Raw genomic sequence first — 23,993 nt, forward strand, 5'->3', positions numbered from 1 at the left:
CATGTGCTGTGTGAGCCCCTCCGGGAGATGGGACATGTGCTGTGTGAGGCCCTCCGGGAGATGGGACATGTGATGTGTGAGGGTCCTCTGGGAGATGGGACATGTGCTGTGTGAGCCCCTCCGGGAGATGGAACATGTGCTGTTTGAGGGTCCTCCGGGAGATGGGACATGTGCTGTGTGAGGGTCCTCCGGGAGATGGGACATGTGCTGTGTGAGCCCCTCCGGGATATGGGACATGTGCTGTGTGAGGGTCCTCCGGGAGATGGGACATGTGCTGTGTGAGGGTTCTCCGGGAGATGAGACATGTGCTGTGTGAGCCCCTCCGGGAGATGGGTCATGTGCTGTGTGAGGGTCCTTCGGGAGATGGGACATGTGCTGTGTGAGCCCCTCCGGGAGATGGGACATGTGCTCTGTGAAACCCTCCGGGAGATGGGACATGTGCTGTGTGAGGATCCTCCGGGAGATGGGACATGTGCTGTGTGAGGGTCCTCCGGAAGATGGGACATGTGCTGTGTGAGCCCCTCCGGGAGATGGGACATGTGCTGTGTAAGCCCCTCCGGGAGATGGGACATGTGCTGTGTGAGGGTCCTCCGGGAGATGGGACATGTGCTGTCTGAGGGTCTTTAGGGAGATAGGACATGTGCTGAGTGAGGGTCCTCCGGGAGATGGGACATGTGCTGTGTGAGGGTTCTCCGGGAGATGGACATGTGCTGTGTGAGCCCCTCCAGGAGATGGGACATGTGCTGTGTGAGCCCCTCCGGGAGATGGGACATGTGCTGTGTGAGCCCCTCCAGGAGATTTGACATGTGCTGTGTGAGCCCCTCCGGGAGATGGACATGTGTTGTGTGAGGGTCCTCCGGGAGATGGGACATGTGCTGTGTGAGGGTCCTCCGGGAGATGGAACATGTGCTGTGTGAGGGTCCTCCGGGAGATGGACATGTGCTGTGTGAGGGTCCTCCGGGAGATGGGACATGTGCTGTGTGAGGGTCCTCCGGCAGATGGGACATGTGCTGTGTGAGCCCCTCCGGGAGATGGGACATGTGCTGTGTGAGGGTCCTCCGGGAGGTGGGACATGTGCTGTGTGAGGGTCCTCCGGGAGATGGGACATGTGCTGTGTGAGCCCCTCCGGGAGATGGGACATGTGCTGTGTGAGCCCCTCCGGGAGATGGGACATGTGATGTGTGAGGGTCCTCTGGGAGATGGGACATGTGCTGTGTGAGCCCCTCCGGGAGATGGGACATGTGCTGTGTGAGGGTCCTCCGGGAGATGGGACATGTGCTGTGTGAGGGTCCTCCGGGAGATGGGACATGTGCTGTGTGAGCCCCTCCGGGAGATGGGACATGTGCTGTGTGAGGGTCCTCCGGGAGATGGGACATGTGCTGTGTGAGGGTCCTCCGGGAGATGGGATATGTGCTGTGTGAGCCCCTCCGGGAGATGGGACATGTGCTGTGTGAGCCCCTCGCCTGTATGTTTAATAGCTCACTGCACTCTGGAATGGGCCTTACAGATAGGAAGGAGGCTAAAGTAGTCCCCATTTTTAAAACAATGTGACAAGGCAGACCTGGGTAACTATAGGCCCATCAGTTTAATATCAGTAATAGGTAAGATGCTTGAAAGAATCATAAGGGATGCAATATATGAATACTTGGATAGGGAGGGACATATTAGGGAAAGCCAACATGGCTTCATAAAGAGTTCATGTCTCACAACTCTAATTGTATTTTTTGAAGAAGTTACAATGTTGGTGGATGAGGGAAGCCCAGTCGACATTGTCTGCTTAGATTTCCAAAAACCTTTTGATAAGGTATCGCACAAGAGGCTTCTCTAAGATCGGAGTCTCTGGTATTAGTGAAATATATTGAAGTGGATACAGAACTGGCCGGCAGGATGTAGGTAAAGAGCAGTTTTTGATGGATTTGGATCTGTTTGGAGACCAGTCACCAGTGGTGTCCTGCATGGATCAGTGTTGGGACCATTGCTTTTCCCTATTTTTATTAATGATCTGGATTTTGGGGTTGGGGCACAATTTTGAAATGATACCAAGATCTGTGCGAGTGCTCGAACTGTAGAAGTGGCTCGTCTGATTCAGGCAGATGTTGAAGTGTTGGGACACTGGCCTCATGACTGTGTTGTAGGTATTAGGCACCCTCGGGCAACAGCACCTGTAGGATAAGGTTAGAATTAAATATGTAACATGTAACTTGTACCATAAAATGGTAACCAGTGAAGCCTCAAGGGATTTCTGTTAGCTGAAATAGACTGCATTCCTGGAGACTGATACTTGTTGTTTCCCACACACAGGACCAGCATGCAAGCTCTGCAGGTGTCTCTAATCAGCATACCTCAGGACCAAATGATCTAGTAACAATACGGCTCTGTAGCTGGATGGGGATAAGGAGGCTACCCAATTCCAGCATCCAAGGACAGTAAGATAAGAGAAGCCCAGGCCATGTTACAAGACACATGAGTCATCCCTAGCAACACACCCCTTCGCAACACACCCCTTCGCAACACATCTCTTGGCAACACATGAGCCACTTTACGTTTAGAGACTAACGCTATTGGTCTAATGTAACTGTAGTAAACTGTTGTATGTAACTGTAGTAAACTGTTGTAAAACCTATAAAGATCCATGAAACCCTTTGTTCAGCGGAGAGAAGCCTGGACTCAGTCTTGTGATTTCCTCCCCGCTGGCGTAATTAAAGGCCGCACTGGCGTTGGAACCGACTCTGAGTGTTGAGTGATTCTTCTGATAAAAACTAACACTAACAACTGGAAAATGATTTATAACTTAGATAAGTTCAGTGTTATGCATGTGGGCAGGGCAAATGCTCAACATTCATACACCCTCCAGGGAAAGGCATTAAAGATGGTGGAGATAGAAAGAGATTTAGACATTCTAATGAATACACCCTTAAAGGTACACGAGCAATGCAGTGCAGCGACAGTTAGAGCAAATAGGGTGCTGGGGTGTATCCATAGGACAATTCAGTATAAAACGAGGAGTACTGTTTTGTCCGAGTACAAGACCTTAGTCAGGCCACACTTGGAATACTGTGTCCAGTTTTGGTCTCCTCACATGGTGGGTGATATTGAGGTTCTGGAAAGGGTCACTCGACTAATTCCAAGTCTAAAGGATCTTAGTTATCAAGATGGGTTAAAAGAGTTGGGACTCTTTACCTTAGAGTAGTGCAGAATTAGGGCGATATGATTGCGGTTTATAAGATAATGAAAGTGAAAGAGAGTGTTCCAGCTGACTGTTTATTTCACTTAAATAGGTTAGGCAGGACCAGGGGACACAAATTTCAGTTGTACAAGGCTAGATCTAGGTTAGACATCAGGAGGTGGTTCTTTTCCCAGAGAACAGTAGACCTCTGGAACAAGCTGCCCTCTCATGTGGTGGATACAGACTCATTGAATTCCTTCAAGTAAAAGCTGGATTTGTTTATGTCTGCGGCGGAGATTAACACTTACAGAAGGTAGGTACTGCAGGGAGTTTCATGGCCAGAGTGATCTCCTGGACTAGTTTCCATCACTTGGGTTGGAGAGGAATTTCCCAGATTTTATTTTCCCAAATTGTCCTAGGTTTATTTTAAATCTGTATTTTTGCCTCTCCCAGGAGATCACATGGATTCGGGTGGAGTGGAGTGTATACGCTGTGATATATCGCAATTGTGTGGGACAGGCTTGATGGACCAGATGGTCTTTACCTGTCCGTCATTTTACGTATGTATTAAAATGCTTCATCTACACTGTCCCATTTAACACTACCAGAGCAGGTACAGCACGGCTTAGATACAGAATAAATCTCAGGCCCCGAATTAGAGCCCACAGGCCCCGTGCTGACAGGCCCGGGGGAGCAGGGTCACTGGCCGCCATCTTGCACAGGGCGGGATCAGGGCGCATGCGTGGCCATCTTCGTTCAGGATCAGAGAGTGGGCGGGGCTTCAGAGTCTCTGTTCCCAACTGGGTCCCAGTGCCCGGGAGATGGAGCATCCTGGGCAACACATTTTTCTTCTTCATAGAATCAGAGACTGGTTACAAAATGGAAGGAGGCCATTTGCCCGTCGAGCCTATGTTGGCTATCTGCAAGAGCTTCTGCTAATCCCACTCCAGCTACTCTGACCAGACCTCTAATGATTTTGAACACCTCTGTCAAATCTCCTCTCAATCTTCTCTGTTCTGAGAACAACCTCAACTTCTCCAGACTATCCACGTAATTGAAGTCCCTCATCCCTGGATTCATTCTCGTAAATCTTTTCTGCACGCTCTTAAAAGGCCTTCGCATGCTTACTAAAATGTGGTAGCCAGAATTGCTCCAGTTCAGTCAACAAGCTTCCCGCTGGAGTGGAACTATACTACAGAACCAGTGGGAACCTGTTCAACCTTCGTCGTCTCCAGGCCAGGTCCAAGACCACCCCAATCTCTGTCGTTGAGCTACCGTACGCGGATAATACCTGTGTCTGCGCACATATAGAGGCTGAAATTCAAATCATAGTCGACGTATTTACTGACGTTACGAAAGCATAGGCTTTACACTAAACATCCATAAGAGAAAGGTCCTCCACCAGCCTGTCCTCGCCACATAGCACTCCCCACTTCACCCACCCCCCGTAGTCATCAAAATCCATGGCACGGCCCTGGACAGTGTGAACCATTTCCCATACCTCAGCAACCTCTTGTCAGCAAGAGCAGACATTGACGACAAGATTCAACACCGCCTCCAGTGCAGCCTTCGGCCGCTTGAGGAAAAGTGTCTTTGAAGACCACGTCCTCAAATCTACAACCAAGCACATGGTCTACAGGGCTGTTGTAATACCCACCCTCCTGTATGGCTGAGAGACATGGACTATGTACAGTAGACACCTCAAGTTGCTGGAGAAATACCAATAACGATGTCTCCGCAAGATCATACAAATTACCTGGGAGGACAGACACACAAACGTTAGCGTCATCGACCAGGCCAACATCTGCAGCATTGAAGCACTGACCACATTTGATCAGCTCCGCTGGGCAGGCCACATTGTTCGCATGCCAGACACGAGACTCCCAAAGCAAGCACTCTACTCAGAACTCCTTCACAGCAAACGAGCCAAAGGTGTGGCTGATGAAATGTTACAAGGACACCATCAAAGCCTCCCTGATACACCTGGGAGTCCCTGGCTAAAGACCGCCCTAAGTGGAGGAAGAGCATCCGGGAGGGTGCTGAGCACCTCGAGTCTCATCGCCGAGAGCGTGCAGAAATCAACCGTGGCATCAAAAAGGATGTGCGGCAACCTGTCCCACCCACCCCTTCCCTCAACGACTATCTGTCCCACCTGTGACAGGGACTGTGGCTCTCGTATTGGACTGTTCAGCCACCAAAGGACTCATTTTTAGAGTGGAAGCATGTCTTCCTCGATTCGAGGGACTGCCTATGATGATGATGACGACCCAGAACTGCACACAATACTCCAGTTGAGGCCGAACCAGTGTTTTATGCAGGTTCAACATAATATCCACACATCTATACTCTATACCTCTATTCATGAAAAATAGGATCCCGTAAGTCTTTGTAACCACTTTCTCAACCAGCACTGCCACCCTCAATGATTGGTGCACACATACTCCTGGGTCTCTCTGTTCACGCACCCCTTTACAATTGTACCCTTTAGCTTATATTTCCTCTCCTCTTTCTTCCGACAAAGATGTATCACTTTTGAACATTTCTACGTTAAATTTCATCTGCCACATAGACACGCTGGTGTAATGGGTGGGCTGTTCAGCCACCAAAGGACTCATTTTTAGAGTGGAAGCTAGTGGGCCTAAACACATTGGAGTGCAGAAGAATGAGAGGTGATTTTATCGAAACATAAGATAATAAGGGGGTTCGAAGTCTATCACTACCTCCTCACGGTTCACTGTACTTCCAAGTTTTGTGTGAGCTGTAGATTTGGAAATTGTGCCCTGTACATAGGTCATTAATATAGATCAAAAAAAGCAGTGGACCCAATACCGACCCCTGGGGAACACCACTTCCTCCAGTCTGAAAAACAACCATTCACCACGACTCTGTGTGTGTCACTTAGCCACTTTCATATCCATGCTGCCACTGTCCCCATTATTCCATGGGCCTCGATTGTGCTGGTATTGGTAACACGCCTGTAATCACTAAACACAAAACCCAGTCTGTTAATCACTTTCAGCTACTGGACTTAGCATGTGTCCCAAAGCATCTCTTCTACATTCAATATGTGAATAGAGCATCACGCCTGCAAAACCTGGTTTAAGTTTATATCCACTCAGCAAATCTATTAAAGAAAAGCCTATATGCCAATGACACACTGTTAAGGTGCCAGTGTGTTGCTGGTTTGATTGGCATTTTGCCTGTAATAGACTCTGTATTTTGGTCTCCATATTTACAAAAGGATATATCTGCATTGGAGGCTGTTCGGAGATGGTTCACTCGGTTGATTCTGGAGATGAGGGGATTGACTTATGAAAATAGGTTGAGTAGATTGGGCCTAAACACATTGGAGTGCAGAAGAATGAGAGGTGATTTTATCGAAACATAAGATAATAAGGGGGTTCGACAAGGTGGATGCTGAGAGGATATTTCCACTCATAGGGGAAACTAAAAGAAGGAGACATAGTCTTAGAATAAGGGGCCACCCAATTAAAACTGAGATGAGGAATTTCTTCTCTGAGGATTATAAATCTGTGGAATTCTCTGCCCAGGAGAGCTGTGGAGGCTGGGTCTTTGAATATATTTCAGGCGGAAACATAGACAGATGTTTGAGCGATTAAGGGAGTACAGGATTATGGGGAGTGGGCAGGGAAGTGGAACTGAGTCCATGATCAGATAAGCCATGATCTTATTGAATGGCGGAGCAGACCCGAGGGGTCAAATGGCCTACTCCAGCTCCTATTTATTATGTTCTCATGTTCTAACTGAACATTTCTCCCAGTCTAACCTTGTCTGTAATGAAATATGTGTCATTTAATAAGCCTCAAGTCCTTGCTCATGTCTGCTGCAGATTCCAGAGTTGATTCCAGAGATGAGGGGGTTGACTTATGACGATAGGTTGATTAGGTTGGACCTAGACACATTGGCGTTCAAAAGAATGAGGTGATCTCTGTGTGGCCCTGAAGGACTGTGTCCAGGCTGAAGTTCTGTTCCCCCTGTAAAATCCTCCCCACAGAATGTCCTTTCTCAGCTCCAATCAGGTGATGCGAAACACTCAGGTGGTAAAGACAAAAATCCACAGCAATGTGTTGAAAGCAACACTAATTTGTTGTCTATATCCCAAATATTAAACTCCAATCCAGTTACAGGAGTTATTAACATCAGCGTTACAGGATTTATAAACCCCAACTATCAGAATTAACACAATTTAGTCCAGGATGTGATTACCTGCAGCAATAACAACAGAATCCAACCCCTGCAGTCACTTGTGAACTCGCTGGTGTCTCAGCAGGTTGCCTGACAGAGAGAATCCCTTCCCACACTCAGAGCAGGTGAACGGCCTCTCCCCAGAGTGAACTCGCTGGTGTGTCAGCAGGTGGGATGACCGAGTAAATCCCTTCCCACACTCAGAACATTTAAAAGGTCTCTCCCCAGTGTGAAGTCGCTGGTGTTTCAGCAGGTGGGATGATGCAGTGAATTCCTTCCCACAGTCGGAGCAGGTGAACGGTCTCTCCCCAGTGTGAACTCGCTGGTGTATCAGCAGGCTGGATGATGCAGTGAATCTCTTCCCACACTCGGAGCAGGTGAATGGCCTCTCCCCAGTGTGAACTCCCTGGTGTATCAGCAGGCTGGATGATACAGCGAATCCCTTCCCACACTCGGAGCAGGTGAACGGTCTCTCCCCAGTGTGAACTCGCTGGTGTATCAGCAGGCTGGATGATGCAGTGAATTCCTTCCCACAGTCGGAGCAGGTGAACGGCCTCTCCCCAGTGTGAACTCGCTGGTGTATCAGTAGGTGGGATAACTGAATGAATCCCTTCCCACACTCGGAGCAGGTGAATGGCCTCTCCCCAGTGTGAACTCGCTGGTGTTTCAGCAGGTGGGATGATGTAGCGAATCTCTTCCCACACTCGGAGCAGGTGAACGGTCTCTCCCCAGTGTGAACTCGCTGGTGTATCAGCAGGTCGGATGACTGAATGAATCCCTTCCCACAGTCGGAGCAGGTGAACGGCCTCTCCCCAGTGTGAACTCGTCGATGTGTTTCCAGCTGGGACGGGCAGTTGAAACGTTTCCCACAGTCCCCACATTTAATTGGTTTCTCCCCAGTGTGACTGCACTTGTGTCTCTCCAGGTTGGACGATCGACTGAAGCCTTGTCCACATACAGAGCACGTGTACCGTTTCTCCCCACTGTGAACGGTGCCTTCTGCTTCCATGGTCAAAAGCTGATGATATTCCAGTCCCGATGTATTGAGTGACCGTCAGATCTTGAGGTGATGTTTGGTTTGAGCTTCCAGTCTACAAATCCTCCCCTTTTAACACCCTGTAAAGTGAATTTCAAACAGGAAAAGTGAGTGTGAGAGAGAACCCACAAAAACACAAAGGCAGGTTGTGAAATTGAGCTTAATGAATCTGGTCATTTGTGGGGCCGGCACGAGAAAAAAGTGACCATGAAAGCTGCTGGATTGTCGTAAAAACACATCTGGGTCAGTACTGTCCTTCAGGGAATGGAACCCACCTCCCTCGACAGGCCCACATGGGAAATTGTTGTTCCCACTGGGCCCAGAATTACTGGGGGTGATACCCAGAAGCTTCTCCCCCATCTCCATCCAGCTCAAACTGGTGTAACAAACAGACCCACACAGGAGGCCAGTGAGTGACTTCCACATCCAGCGCCCACCCTGATACAGAGCGGCTGGGAATTGCTGGGCCTGCTGTATAAATGTAAGTTGTTGTTTGCCTGGTGTGGGGGAGGTGCTGCCCCCAGGGGTTGCTGGGGCCGGGCCCGGTGGCTCTGACTCGGGGCCCGAGAGCCGCGCTTGGCATTGCCCGGGGACCGAGAGCCGCACTCGGTGTTGTCCGGTGACCGAGAGCCTCACTCGGTGTTGCCCGGGGACTGAGAGCCACACTCGGTGTTGCCCGGGGACTGAGAGCCTCACTCGGTGTTGCCCGGGGACTGAGAGCCACACTCGGTGTTGTCCGGGGACTGAGAGCCACACTCGGTGTTGCCCGGGGACTGAGAGCCACACTCGGTGTTGTCCGGGGACTGAGAGCCACACTCGGTGTTGCCCGGGGAATGAGAGCCACACTCGGTGTTGCCCGGGGCCCGGGAGCCGCACTCGGTGTTGCCCGGGGACTGAGAGCCGCGCTCGGTGTTGCCCGGGGACTGAGAGCCACACTCGGTGTTGTCCGGGGACTGAGAGCCACACTCGGTGTTGCCCGGGGACTGAGAGCCACACGCGGTGTTGTCCGGGGACTGAGAGCCACACTTGGTGTTGCCCGGGGAATGAGAGCCACACTCGGTGTTGCCCGTGTACTGAGAGCCGCATTCAGTGTTGCCCGGGGCCCGGGAGCCGCACTCGGTGTTGCCCGGTGACTGAGAGCCGCACTCGGTGCTGCCCCGGGACTGAGAGCCGCACTCAGTGTTGCCCGGGGCCCGGGAGCCGCACTCGGTGTTGCCCGGTGACTGAGAGCCGCACTCGGTGCTGCCCGGGGCCCGAGAGCCGCACTCAGTGTTGCCCGGGGCCCGGGAGCCGCACTCGGTGTTGCCCGGGGACTGAGAGCCGCACTCGGTGCTGCCCGGTGACTGAGAGTCGCACTCGGTGCTGCCCGGGGCCCGAGAGCCGCACTCAGTGTTGCCCGGGGAATGAGAGCCACACTCGGTGTTGCCCGGGGCCCGAGAGCCGCACTCATTGTTGCCCGGGGAATGAGAGCCGCACTCAGTGTTGCCCGGGGCCCGAGAGCCGCACTCAGTGTTGCCCGGGGCCCGGGAGCCGCACTCGGTGTTGCCCGGGGACTGAGAGCCGCACTCGGTTAAAAAGGAGGCAGACAAAAAACAGGAAACGATAGACCAGTTAGCCTAACATCTGTGGTTGGGAAAATGTTGAAGAGTTCATTTTTAAAGAATCAATAGCACGACATTTGGAAAAGCATAATTCGGTCAGGCAGAGTCAGCATGGATTTATGAAGGGGAAGTTAAGTTTGACAAATTTGCTGGAATTCTTTGAGCATGTAATGAACAGGGTGGATAAAGTGGGTCTTTTGTATTTGGATTCCCAGAAGACATTTGACAATGTGCCACATAAAAGGTTACTGCACAAGATAAAAGTTCACGGGGCTGGGGGTAATATATTAGCATGGATAGAGGATTGGCTAACTAACAGAAAACAGAGAGTTGGGGTAAATGGTTCATTCTTGGGTTGGCAATCAGTGACTCGTGGGGTGCCGCAGGGATCAGTGCTGGGACCCCAGCTATTAACAATCTATATTAACGACTTGGAAGAAGGGACCGACTTTAACGTAGCCAAGTTTGCTGACGATATGAAGATGGGAGGAAAAGCAACGTGTGAGGAGGACACAAATAATCTGTAAAAGGACATAGACAGGCTAAGTGAGTGGGCAAAAATTTGGCAGATGGAGTATAATGTTGGAAAGTGTGAGGTCATGCATTATGGCAGAAAAAAATCAAAGAGCAAGTTATTATTTAAATGGAGAGAGATTGTAAAGTGCCGCAGTACAGCGGAACCTGGGGGTACTTGTGCATGAAACACAAAAGGTTAGTATGCAGGTGCAGCAAGTGATCAGGAAGGCCAATGCAATCTTGGCCTTTATTGCAAAGGGGCTGGAGTATAAAAGCAGGGAAGTCTTGCTACAGTTACACAGGGTATTGGTGAGGCCACACCTGGAATACTGCATGCAGTTTTGGTTTCCATATTTATGAAAGGATACACTTGCTTTGCAGGAAGTTGAGAGAAAGTCCACTGAGTTGTTTCCGGAGATGAGGGGGTTGACTTATGAGAAAAGGTTGAGGAGGTTGGGCCTCTACTCATTGAATTCAGAAGAACGAATGAGAGGTGATTTATCGAAACGTATAAGATAATTAGGGGGTTTGACAAGGTGGTAGCAGAGAGGATGTTTTCACTGATCGGGGAGACTAGAAATAGGGGCCATAATCTTAGAATAAGGGGCCCTCCATTTAAAACTGAGATGAGGAGGAATTTCTTCTCTGAGGGTTGTAAATCTGTGGAATTCGCTGCCTCAGAGAGCTGTGGAATCTGGGACATTGAATATATTTAAGACAGAGATAGACAGTGTCTTAACCGATAAGGGAATAAGGGGTTATGGGGAGTGGGCAGGAAAGTGGACCCGAGTCCATGATCGGATCAGCCATGATCGTATTAAATGACGGAGCAGGCTCGAGGGGCCGTATGGCCTGCTCTTGCTCCTATTTTTTATGTTCTTATTTTCTAATGTAGTCTCGTATGGGAGTGTGGATTTTACTCATATCTGTCCATCTCTGGTATGTGGATGAGGATTTTACTCTGTATGTTAGTTTCTGATACGAGAGCGTGGATTTTATCCTGTTCCTGTCAATTTCTGGTAATTGCCTGTGGGTTTCATTCTGTATCAAAAAGGGCCACATTACAACATAATTCTAAAAGGATAAAGAGTGTTAAAAAAAAAGCCTGAAGGCTCTGAGTCTCAAAGTGAGGATCATTGGTAATAAGGTGGACAAATTAACTGCACATATAGCTGTTAATGGATATGATGTAATTGGGATTACAGAGACATGGCTCCAGGGTAAGCAAGGCTGGGAACATAATATGCAGAGGTATTCAATATTGAAGAAAGAAAAGGAGGTGGGGTAGAGTTAATGGTTAAAGAGGAGGTTAATGCAATAGTAAGGAAGGACATTGGCTGGGATAATGTGGAATCTGTATGGGTCGAGCTGCGAAACAACAAAGGGCAGAAAACGTTTGGTGGTCTGTAAACAAACCCAACTAACAGTAGTAGGGAGGTTGGGGATGGCATCAATGAGGAAATTAGGGAGGCGTGCAATAAGGGTACAGCAGTTACCATAGGTGACTTTTAGCTACATATTGATTGGGCGAACCAAACCGGTAGCAATATTGTAGAGGAGGATTTCCTGGAGTGTATAAGGGATGGTTTTCTAGACCAATATGTCGAGGAACCAACTAGAGAGCCGGCCATCCTAGATTGGATCTTGTGTAACGAGAGAGGATTAATTAGCAATTAGTCGTGCGTGGCCCCATAGGGAAGAGTGACCATAATATGGTAGAATTCTTCATTAAGATGGAGAGCGACACAGTTAACTCAGAGACTAGGGTCCTGAACTTGAAGGAAACTTCGATGGTATGAGACGTGATTTGGCTGGGATAAACAGGCGAATAATACTTAAAGGGTTGATGGTGGATAGGCAATGGCAGACATTTAAAGATCACATGGATGAATTAAAATTATTATACATCCCTGTCTGGCGTAAAAATAAAACATGAAAGGTGGCTCAACCGTGGCTAACCAAGGAAATTAGGGACAGTGGCACATAAATTGGCCTGAAAAAGCAGCAAACCTGAGGACTGGGAGCAATTTAGAATTCAGCAGAGGAGGACTAAGGGTGTAATAAGGAGGGGGAAAATAGAATATGAGAGTAAGCTTGCAGGGAACATAAAAAACTGACTGCAAAAGCTTCTATAGATATGTGAAGAGAAAAAGATTAGTGAAATCTAATGTCGGCCCCTTGCAGTCAGAATCAGGTGAATTTATAATGGGGAACAAGTAAATGGCAGACCAATTGAACAAATGCTTTGGTTCTGTCTTCACTAAGGAAGACACGAATAACCTCCCGAAAATACTAGGGGACCGAGGGTCTAAGGGGAAAGATGAACTGAGGGAAATCCTTATTAGTCAGGAAATGGTTGTAGGGAAACTGATGGGACTGAAGGCCGATAAATCCCCAGGGTCTGATAGTCTGCGTCCCAGAGTAGTTAAAGAAGTGGCCCTAGAAATAGTAGATGCATTGGTGGTCATTTTCCAACATTCTATAGATTCTGGATCAGTACCTATGGATTGGAGGGTAGCTAATGTAAACCCACTTTTTAAAAAATGAGGGAGAGAGAAAACAGGGAATTATAGACCGGTTAGCCTGACATCGGTGGTGGGGAAAATGCTGGAATCAATTATTAAAGATGTAATAGCATAGCATTTGGAAAGCAGTGACAGGATCGGTCCAAGTCAGCATGGATTTATGAAAGGGAAATCATGCTTGACAAATCTTCTTGAGTTTTTTGTGGATGTAACTAGCAGAGTGGATAAGGGAGAACCAGTGGATGTGGTGCATTTGGAATTAAAAAAGGCTTTTGACAACGTCCCACACAAGAGATTAGTGTGCAAAATTAAGGTACATAGTATTGGGGGTAATGTATTGATGTGGAGGGAGAACTGCTTGGCAGACAGGAAGCAAAGAGTGGGAATAAACGTGTCCTTTTCAGAATGGCAGGCATTGACTAGTGGGGTGCCGTAAGGTTCAGTGCTGGGATCTCAGTAATTTACAACATCCATTAATTATTTAGATGAGGGAATTTAACGTAATATCTACAAATTTGCAGATGATACTAAGCTGGGTGGCAGTGTGAGCTGTGAGTAGGATGCTAAAAGGCTGCAGGGTGACTTGGACAGGTTAGGTGAATGGGCAATTGCATGGCAGATGCAGTATAATGTGGATAAATGTGAGGTTATTCACTTTGGGTGCAAAAACAGGAAGGCAGATTATCTGAATGGTGACAGATTAGTAAAATGGGAGGTGCAAAGAGACCTGGGTGTCATGGTACATCAGTCACTGAAGGTAGACATGCAGGTCCAGCAGGCAGTAAAGAAAGCAACTGGCATGCTGGCCTTCATAGCAAGGCGATTTGAGTATACGAGCAGGGAAGTCTTACTGCAATTGTACAGGGCCTTGCTGAGACCACACCTTGAGTATTGTGTGCAGTTTTGGTCTCTTAATCTGAGGAAGAACGTGCTTGCTATTGAGGGACTGCAACGAAGGTTCACCAGACTAATTCCCGGGATGGCAGTACTGACATATGAAGAAAGACTGGATCGGCTAGGCTTACACTCACTGGAATTTAGAAGAATGAGAGGGGATCTCATAGCAACATATAAAATTATGATGGAACTGGACAGGTTAGAGGCAGGAAGAATGTTCCTGATGTTGGGGAAGTCCAGAATCAGGGGTCACAGTCTAAGGATAAGGGGTAAGCCTTATCGGACTGAAATGAGGAGAAACTTTTTCACCCAGAGTGGTAAACCTGTGAAGTTCTCTACCACAGAAAGCTGTGGAGTACTGTTTGTTGGATTTATTCAAGAGGGAGTTAGATGTGGCCCTTACGGCTAAGGGGCTCAGGGGGTATGGAGAGAAAGCGGGAGTGGGGTACTGAAGTTGCATGATGAGCCATGATCATATAGAATGGTGGTGCAGGCTAGAAGGGCCGAATGGCCTACTCGTGCACCTATTTTCAATGTTTCAATGTATCTTTCCATTCTTGGTGAGTGAGTGTGTATTTTGTGCTGTATCTGTCCATCTCTGTGATGTGAATGTGAGCTCTACTGCATACCCGTCATTCTCCAGTATGTTAGTATTGTTCTACTGTGTACTCCCAATCTCTTATAGTATTGGTTTTACTTTCTAACTGTCAATTTGTGTTATGGAGGTGAGTGTTTATGCTGAATCTGTCGGTCTCTGGTAAATGAGTCTGAGTTTCACTCTGTTTCTATCTGTGTCTGCGATGTGAGTGTGGGCCTTTCTCTGTATCTCCATTTCTGTTATGGGAGTCTAGGTTTTATTCTGTACCCGTCAAGTTCTGATATGTGATTGTGGGCCTTACTCTATAACTGCCAGTTTCTGTTTAATTGCGAGTGGGCTTTCCTTTGTACCTGTCAGTTTCTGGAATGAAAGAGAGCTCTTTACCTAGTACCTGTCAATTACTGGTTTGTGAGTCTGTGCATGTCACTGTATGTCAATTTATGTTATGGGAATATGGATTGTAATAAGTCAGCCTCTGATGTGTGAGTGTGGGTTTTATACTGTATTTCTCAGTCTCTCATATGCAAATGTGTGTATTTTTCTGTAACTGTCGAGTTTTGTTGTGTGTTCAGGTTTAATCTGTGCTTCTCAGTTTCTGCTATGTTAGACTGTACCTATTTGTTGCTGCTTCTTGATTGTATGTTTTAGACTGTACCTGTCAGTTGCTGCTATGTGAGTGTGGAATTTACTCTGTATCTGCTTGTCTCTGGTATGTGAACATGAGAATCAATTGAACTTTTAACCTGTATTTCTCTGATATGTGTGTGAAGATTTTGCCTTCTACCTGTCATTGTTCAGATATGTGTGTGTGTGGGTTTTATTCTGCCCCTATCAGTTTCTGCGATGCAAGTAAAAACTTTACTGACTGCCTTTCAGTTTTTCGATATGTGCTCATGGGATTTACACTTTACCTGTCACTCTCTGGTATGCAAGTGGGGATTTTATTCTGTTACTGCCACTTTCATATATGTGGGTGTGTGTTGTATACTGTATCTGTCAGTCTGTGGTACGGGAATGTGGGGTTTATTCTGCACCTGTCATCTTCTGGTATGTTCGGGGGGTTTAAATACTGAATCTGTCAGATTCTGAAACATGAATATGGCTTTTGCTCTGTACCCATCAGCTTCTGATATGCTAATGTGGTTTATACTATCTGTTTGACATTTTTTCTGATAGATGATTGTCTTTTATTCTCTACCTGCCAGTTTCTGGCAAGTGAGTGTGGGTGTTTAATGTACCTGTCAGTGTGATCTGTTTCAATGGTGAAACAGCATGTGATTCTACTGCTCCATGTGGCTGTAAGATTCACAATGTAACTCTGTCACTTCGGATCACTGTGGGACTGACAGCTTCTGCTGTCTGTGACAATAGACTTGAGGCCAGTTCTGTGTGTCTGCGCTCTGTGAGTGATAATCTACTTACTGTGTGTGAGAAGGAGCTGCCTGCACTGTTCCTTGTGTTCTGGGTGGAGGAAAGATCACATTTGTTCTGGCTGGTTGAATAATTTTGCTGTGAGAATAATAATACGAGAACATTATTAGTTCTAAGATATGGATGCAGGAGAGAATATGATGTACCTGAGGGAGCAACAATGTAGCTCTCAATCACCAGCAACACGGTTTTGGAGAACTCAGCTCACCGAAACAATATAACCCGTCTTTAAAATATCTTCTCCCACACTCCTCTCCTGTTGCCTGCAATAGATGACCTTGTGATACTCCCCACATCCTCACTGTCAGGCTGTTTCCCCCGGACTCAATGCTGATCTCTGAGCCCATCTGCGGACACGCTCCCAAAGTGCTGTGCTGCTGTAAGGAGGCTGCTGCTCGCTGCCTTACCCCGGGGCTACTGTGTCACCATTCCTGGCTGTTTTAAACCATCTTCTTCTGCTCACTGAGTGAATGGTGATTGCAGGCAGTGCTGGGGGAGGGGAGGGTGCATGTGCTCTTCTGCTCACTGGGAATTGACACAGGGGGTGGGGCTGAACCGTGCATGCGCAGCTCTCTGCAATAATTCAGCCTGTTAAAATCAAAGTGCACTTTTCCCAATTTACTTTTATCAGAATCTGAGCAAAGGAACTGGGCTTGGGGGGAAAGGACAGAGAATGATTAAAGCTGGGAGCTTTGTCCCTTGGAGATGCTCAATTTGAGATCATTCCGTGCAGGGTGTTTCTCTCCATGAGCCCATCTTCACAAAGCTATCCTGCAGCAACATCGGAGGGGTGAGGGAGTGGGAGTGTTTGCTGGGACCGTGCAGGAGTTAATATCTAACAGAAACAATCTGAGATCAGTTTAATTAGAGTAAAATACTCGGTAACTGAGAGTAATACCGAAGTGGATAATCAAGGGGCTTTCATGAGGCAGGAACTTAATACAATCACTATTCATTATGAAGTAGAACTCGATAAAATAATGGGACTAAAGGCATACAAGTCACCTTGCCCTGATGGCTTACATCGTAAGGTCTTAAGAGAAGTGGCTGCAAAGATGGTGGACACATTAGTTGTAATCTACCAAAATTCCATGGATTCTGGGGTGGTCCCAACAGATTGGAAACCAAAAATGTAATGCCTCTATTTAAAAAAGGAGGCAGACAAAAAGCAGGAAACTATAGACCAGTTGGCCTAACATCTGTCATTGGGAAAATGCTGGAGACCATTATTAAGGAAGCAGTCGCGGGACATTTGGAAAAGCATGATTCAATCCAGCAGAGTCAGTATGGCTTTATGAAAGGGAAATCATGTTTGACAAATTTGCTGGAGTCCTTTGATGATGTAAGAAGCAGAATAGATAAGGCGGAACCAGTGGATGTGGTGTATTTGGATTTCCAGAAGGCATTTGATAAGGTACCACATAAGAGGTTACTGCACAAGATAAACCTCATAGTGTTGGGGGCAGTATATTAGCATGGAGAGAGGATTGGTTAACTAACAGAAAACAGAGAGTCAGGATAAATGGGTCTTTTTCCGGTTGGCAAATGGTGACTAGTGGGGTGCCGCACGTATCGGTGCTAGGTCCTCAACTATTTACAATCTATATTAATGACTTGGAAGAAGGCACCGAGTGTAATAGAGCCAAGTTTGCCGATGATACAAAGATGGGGGGGAAAGCGAATCGAGAACACGAAAAATCTGCAAAGGGATACAGACTGGCGAAATGAGTGGGCAAAGATTTGTCAGATGTAGTATAATATGGGAAAATGTGAGGTTATCCACTTTGGCAGAAATAATAGAAAAGCAAATTATAATTTAAATGGAGAAAAATTGCAAAGTGCTACAGGACAGAGAGACCTGAGGATGTTTGTGCATAAAACACAAAAAGTTAATGTGCAGGTACGGCAAGTAATCAGGAAGGCAAATGGAACATTGGCCTTTATTGCAAGGGGGATAAAGCAGAGAAGTCCTGCTACAACTGTGCAGGGTTTTGGTGAGACCACACCCAGAATACTGCATGCAGTTTGGTCTCTGTATTTAAGGAAGGATATACTTGAATTGGAGGCTGTTCAGAGGTTAATTCTGGCGATGGGGGGATTGTCTTATGAGGATAGGTTGATTAGGGTGGGCCGATACACATTGGAGTTCAAAAGAATGAGAGGTGATCTTATTGAAACATATAACGAGGGGACTAGACAAGGTGGATCCAGAGAGGATATTTCCACTCAGGGTAAACTAAAACTAGGGTGCATAGTCTCAGAATAAGGGGCCACCCATTTAAAACTGAGATGAGGAGAAATTTATTCGCTCAGATAGTTGTAAATCTGTGGAATTCTCTGCCCGAGAGCTGTGGAGCCTTGGTCATTGAATGTATTTAAGGCAGAGATAGACAGGTTTTTGAGCGATAAGGGATTAAAGGGTGATGGGGAGCGGGCAGGGAAGTGGAGTTGAGTCCATGATCAGATCAGCCATCATCTTATTGAATGGCAGAGCAGGATCCAGGGGCCAAATGATCCACTCCTGCTCCTATTTCTTAGGTTATTATGTTCTTATGAGATAATAACCCTGTGACTGTATATGGGGACTCTAACCCTGGGACTGTACATGGGGACTCTAACCCTGGGACTGTACCTGGGGACTCTAACCCTGGGACTGTACCTGGGGACTCTAACCCTGGGACTTTACCTGTGGACTCTAACCTTGGGACTGTACCTGGGGACTCTAACCCTGGGACTGTACCTGGGGACTCTAACCCTGGGACTGTACCTGGGGACTCTAACCCTGGGACTGGACCTGGGGACTCTAACCCTGGGACTGTACCTGGGGACTCTAACCCTGGGACTGTACCTGGGGACTCTAACCCTGGGACTGTACCTGGGGACTCTAACTCTGGGACTGTACATGGGGACTCTAACCCTGGGACTGTAGATGGGGACTCTAAACCTGGGACTGTACATGGGGTCTCTAACCCTGGGACTGTACATGGGGTCTCTAACTCTGGGACTGTACATGGGGTCTCTAACTCTGGGACTGTACATGGGGACTCTAACTCTGGGACTGTACATGGGGTCTCTAACTCTGGGACTGTACATGGGGACTCTAACCCTGGGACTGTACATGGGGTCTCTAACTCTGGGACTGTACCTGGGGACTCTAACTCTGGGACTGTACATGGGGACTCTAACCCTGGGAATGAACAGCTCTGGGGCTTTCCTGTTACAATTGTCTGGGATGTAACCAGAAGCTGAGCACTGAGCAGCGCCTTTAGGAGATGGTGAGAAATCCGAGGCGTCAGAATATAACTCAGCTGTTGCTTTACCAAGATGGCCGCGCATGCGCTTTGCTGCTCACTTAACAAAGATGGCGGAGAACAGACTCTGCATTCCTGTACAAAGATGGCCGCCGTTAACCGGGGCCTGTGACCGGGAGAAAGCCTCGAGGCTGCAGGCGCCGATATTCCGGTTATTATTCCGGGCTTCCGGAAGGCACCAGGTGTTTATGAAGCCTCCCCGACTCCCCGCTGGTCCATTACTCACCTCCGCCGCGCTGAAAGTGAGCTGTTTTACGGAGCACATTTCACCACAGCCGCTCCGCCATTACACGCACCGCGCATGCTCCAAATACAGCCAGTTCTCGCGCGTGCGCACTGGTCCCCTGAAGTCTGGGGTCGGCACATTCTCCATCGCGGGGAATGCTGGGTAAATACCCAAGACTACTTAAGTGACTGGGACAGGATTTACTGGCCTCCCATTGGGCACTGAACCATGTTCATTCTGGCACTGAGACTTTGTTCCTGCTGCTCCAATAACCCTGTCCCTGAGCTGGAGATTAATGTTCTGTCTCAGTATTGTTTCAAACACCGGGTGTCCAATATTTCATTTCTCCACAACCATCATCATCATCACAGGCAGTCCCTGGAAGCGAGGATGATTTGCTTCCACGCCAAAAAGGAATGAGTTCACAGGTGTTTTAATGAAGGACCGAGTATTCCAGATCCCGAGCTACATCTTGAAGGGTGGAACCTGCCTGTGTTTGGATTTTGCACACCAGTCACCACACTGGCTTGTCAGAGCTCGGTCTTGGTCCAGTGGCAAGGATTATCCCAGACGACTGGAGACCAGCTGTGCTGCACGGACTGAGCGCACACATATACCAGTTTGGGCTGGCCCATGCTGCCCCTAGGCCCTTGCCCCTTCTGGGCCCCAGACTCATGCCTCTCCTGGGCCCCGGTCACGTCCTTCTATAATCTATTGCCGCTCCTTCACCCCTCCTGCTGTGCCTGCCCTCACTGCAATTAGCGACGTGACTTTGCAGCCGTTACCATCCTACAATGGAATGCCACCGCCGCACCCTGCTCCCTCTGATGGCCCCGACCTGCTGATGGTCATCCAGGCCGGGTCCGTGCCGCTGCACGGAAGACTAATTCATGTTCCCTTCCCTTCCATTTTGGGCCTTTTCTTACTCTAGATTATTTCACTTCTCACGCAATTCATCTTTTGCGACATCAAATCCCAAGCTTGTTTCGTTTGAGCATACGGCTTGTGGATGTCATACACTGAACCGGCGTGTCTCACTTTACACTCATTTGACGTTCCTTGAAAGAACTATCTTGCTTAAGACTGGAACTCTCTTATTTTCTATATTGTTTAACGATTTTTGAATGCGGTTAATAGATCTCCACACATACTGCATATTGCCTTTGAAATGTTCTGGTCTTTGTAATTGTCTTTGCTAATTTTGATGGGTTATTTGATTATAATTACTTGTTACTAAATGCGTTGCAGAAATTTTTGCATCAAAATAATTGTTTAAACACTTCCTTTATCGGGTCTTTAGCTTCCCCACTGATCTCTGTTTCCTCTTGTGGGGGGAATCTAGAACTAGGTGGCAAAGTCTGAGCATAAGGGGTCACCAATTTTAACCGGAAATGAGGATGAATTTCTTCTCTCAGAGAGTAGTGAATCTTTGAAATTCTCTACCCCAGAGAGCAACGGAGGCTGGGTCATTGAATATATTTAAGTTGCAGACAGACTGATTTTTGAAAGATAGGGAAGTCAAGCGTTCTGTGGAGAGGGCAGGGAAGTGGAATTGAGGCCAAGATCAGATCAGCCATGATATTATTGAATGGCAGAGCGGACTCAAGGGGCTAGATGACCTACTTCTGCTCCTATTTCTTATGTTCTTAGCATTGATTATGGGCTGGGTTTAGATGTAGGTTTAGTGGTTAGTGGGTGTGGTTTGTGGCTATGTGTTAGGATTGGGATTAGTGATTGGGATAGTCAATATGATATTCGGCTTAGGATATAGTGATTAACGTAGAAAGCACTATTGGCAATATAAGTGTCACTGAACTTGCCCTTTTCCATTTCATGTTTTTAACCTCTCACAGACGAGTCACAAAACAGCCTCAAAATGTGTTATTTCAAGGAACCTTCGTTTCTGCGCAAGCCTCATTTCCTCCCTTCTTTTAAATCTCTACAATTCTCACAGAAAAATCAATTAGTGACATTAGATTTGTGGATTTTGGGACAATAACAGACGGATACAGTTGTTGTGCTGGTTACATTTAATACTCAGCCTGCTTGAAAAGGGCTTCTGACAATAATCTGTCACCAGGCCTCACCAGTCACCGTCTGATTCCACCATCATATCTTCATTCATTACCCACCTTTCCCCTTAACTAGAGCTGCTTTCAGCAGTATGGCCATTCCCCATACTGAGGCTCTCTAATTACCGAGCAGAGCATGAACACCGGCACAGACTGGTTAGTCTGAATGGCCCATTTCTATCCCATATATCTGATGTAATTCTATATTCTCAGTGTAAGTGGTCCAAGGATTTGGTGCCTCAGTGTTATTGGTCCCTGGATTTGTTGTCACGTTATTAGTAATCCCTCAATTTGCTGTCACGATGTAATTCATCATGGATTTGATGTGTCATTGTAACTGGTCCCTGTATTTGTTGCCTCAGTGTAAGGGGTCCCTGGATTTGGAGTCACAATGTATGTGGTTCCTGGATTTGGTGTCAACAACTCCTCGTCGCTGGGACTGAGGGCAAACACGCCGCGCAGCCACGCATTCAGCACTGAATGATCCCACTCAAATCTATTCCCCATTAACACTGCCCACGTCTAACTTCAGTGAAAAGCACAATACAAAACATTTTAAAGGAAAAATAAACCCCATCATAGTTCAACAAAGGCAATTAAAGGGCTGTAAATCCCATTCACTCATACACCTTCTTCACCCCTACTCTCCACCTCCCCCTACCCAACTACTCTTTCAACCCAACTCCCCAACCCCTCACCCCAACTCCTCTATCACCGTATTTCTCTCAAACCCTCAACCCAACTCCTCTTTTACGCCTACTCTCCAAACCCTCCTCACCAAACTCCTCTTTTAACCTACAATTTAATTTTTAACATCACTTACACAAGTCATCCACACTGGAGGTAAATCTCAGGAACTTCTGTGTAATGGTGCGGTGATCACTGGGCAATAAAATGCAGAGACTGGTGGGAGGCTGCTTATTACCCTCGGTGAGATTTAATCCCCTCTCCCACAGTATACTGTGGACAAGTGGTCACCTTGGTAACATAGAAACATAGAAACGTAGAAACATAGAAAATAGGTGCAGGAGCAGGCCATTCATCCCTTCTAGCCTGCACCGCCATTCAATGAGTTCATGGCTGAACATGAAACTTCAGTACCCCCTTCCTGCTTTCTCGCCATAAACCTTGATCCCCCGAGTAGTAAGGACTTCATCTAACTCCCTTTTGAATATATTTAGTGAATTGGCCTCAACTACTTTCTGTGGTAGAGAATTCCACAGGTTCACCACTCTCTGGGTGAAGAAGTTTCTCCTCATCTCAGTCCTAAATGGCTTACCCCTTATCCTCAGACTGTGACCCCTGGTTCTGGACTTCCCCAACATTGGGAACATTCTTCCTGCATCTAACCTGTCTAAACCTGTCAGAATTTTAAACGTTTCTATGAGGTCCCCTCTCATTCTTCTGAACTCCAGTGAATACAAGCCCAGTTGATCCAGTCTTTCTTGATAGGTCAGTCCCGCCATCCCGGGAATCAGTCTGGTGAATCTTCGCTGCACTCCCTCAATAGCAGGAATGTCCCTTCTCAAGTTAGGAGCCCAAAACTGTACACAATACTCCAGGTGTGGCCTCACCAAGGCGCTGTACACTGTAGCAACACCTCCCTGCCCCTGTATTCAAATCCCCTCCCTATGAAGGCCAAAATGCCATTTGCTTTCTTAACCGCCTGCTGTACCTGCATGCTAACCTTCAATGACTGATGTACCATGACACCCAGGTCTCGTTGCACCTTCCCTTTTCCTAATCTGTCACCATTCAGATAATAGTCTGTCTCTCTGTTTTTACCACCAAAGTGGATAACCTCACATTTATCCACATTATACTTCATCTGCCATGCATTTGCCCACTCACCTAACCTATCCAAGTCATTCTGCAGCCTCATAGCATCCTCCTCGAAGCTCACAATGCCACCCAACTTAGTGTCATCCGCAAATTTGGAGATACTGCATTTAATCCCCTCGTCTAAATCATTAATGTACAATGTAAACAGCTGGGGCCCCAGCACAGAACCTTGCGGCACCCCACTAGTCACTGCCTGCCATTCTGAAAAGTACCCGTTTACTCCTACTCTTTGCTTCCTGTCTGACAACCAGTTCTCAATCCACGTCAGCACACTACTCCCAATCTCATGTGCTTTAACTTTGCACATTAATCTCTTGTGTGGGACCTTGTCGAAAGCCTTCTGAAAGTCCAAATATACCACATCAACTGGTTCTCCTTTGTCCACTTTACTGGAAACATCCTCAAAAAATTCCAGAAGATTTGTCAAGCATGATTTCCCTTTCACAAATCCATGCTGACTTGGACCTATCATGTCACCATTTTCCAGATGCACTGCTATGACATCCTTAATAATTGATTCGAGGTTCCAGGAGGTGTTGCTGCAGTTGTACGGAATGGTCAGTGTG

The 23,993-nt window shown here is 47.4% G+C and overlaps 1 protein-coding gene and 1 long non-coding RNA gene across 3 annotated transcripts in view; one reads left to right on the forward strand and one right to left on the reverse strand.

The window, feature by feature from the left end:
• The window catches only part of LOC139250764 (uncharacterized), a 35,454-nt gene extending 32,727 nt beyond the window's left edge, over positions 1-2,727 (forward strand). The window contains exon 5 of the long non-coding RNA XR_011591365.1: positions 2,302-2,727. This is a non-coding gene — a long non-coding RNA (uncharacterized lncRNA). The remainder of the gene's footprint in view (positions 1-2,301) is intronic.
• Positions 1,369-19,584, reverse strand: LOC139250762 (zinc finger protein ZFP2-like). Of its 2 annotated transcripts, XM_070873124.1 has the most exons (4): positions 19,514-19,584; positions 15,968-16,054; positions 7,394-8,488; positions 1,369-2,162 (listed from the first exon to the last, which is right to left on the reverse strand). In XM_070873124.1, exon 3 carries the CDS (start codon positions 8,379-8,381, stop codon positions 7,428-7,430), a length of 954 nt encoding a protein of 317 aa, XP_070729225.1. In that variant the 5' UTR covers positions 8,382-8,488; positions 15,968-16,054; positions 19,514-19,584; the 3' UTR covers positions 1,369-2,162; positions 7,394-7,427. The 2 variants fall into 2 exon arrangements, with proteins under 2 accessions (XP_070729225.1, XP_070729224.1); XM_070873123.1 differs by lacking the exon at positions 1,369-2,162 and having other exon boundaries at positions 6,897-8,488.
• Positions 19,585-23,993: the final 4,409 nt, after the last annotated feature.

The sequence above is a fragment of the Pristiophorus japonicus genome, unplaced genomic scaffold, assembly GCF_044704955.1.
Source record: "Pristiophorus japonicus isolate sPriJap1 unplaced genomic scaffold, sPriJap1.hap1 HAP1_SCAFFOLD_42, whole genome shotgun sequence".
Taxonomy (NCBI): Eukaryota; Metazoa; Chordata; class Chondrichthyes; family Pristiophoridae; genus Pristiophorus; species Pristiophorus japonicus.

Coding starts and splice junctions, on each gene's coding strand:
- LOC139250762 (XM_070873124.1), bottom strand. CDS start 8,381: ATGGAAGCAGAAGGCACCGTTCACAGTGGGGAGAAACGGTACACGTGC.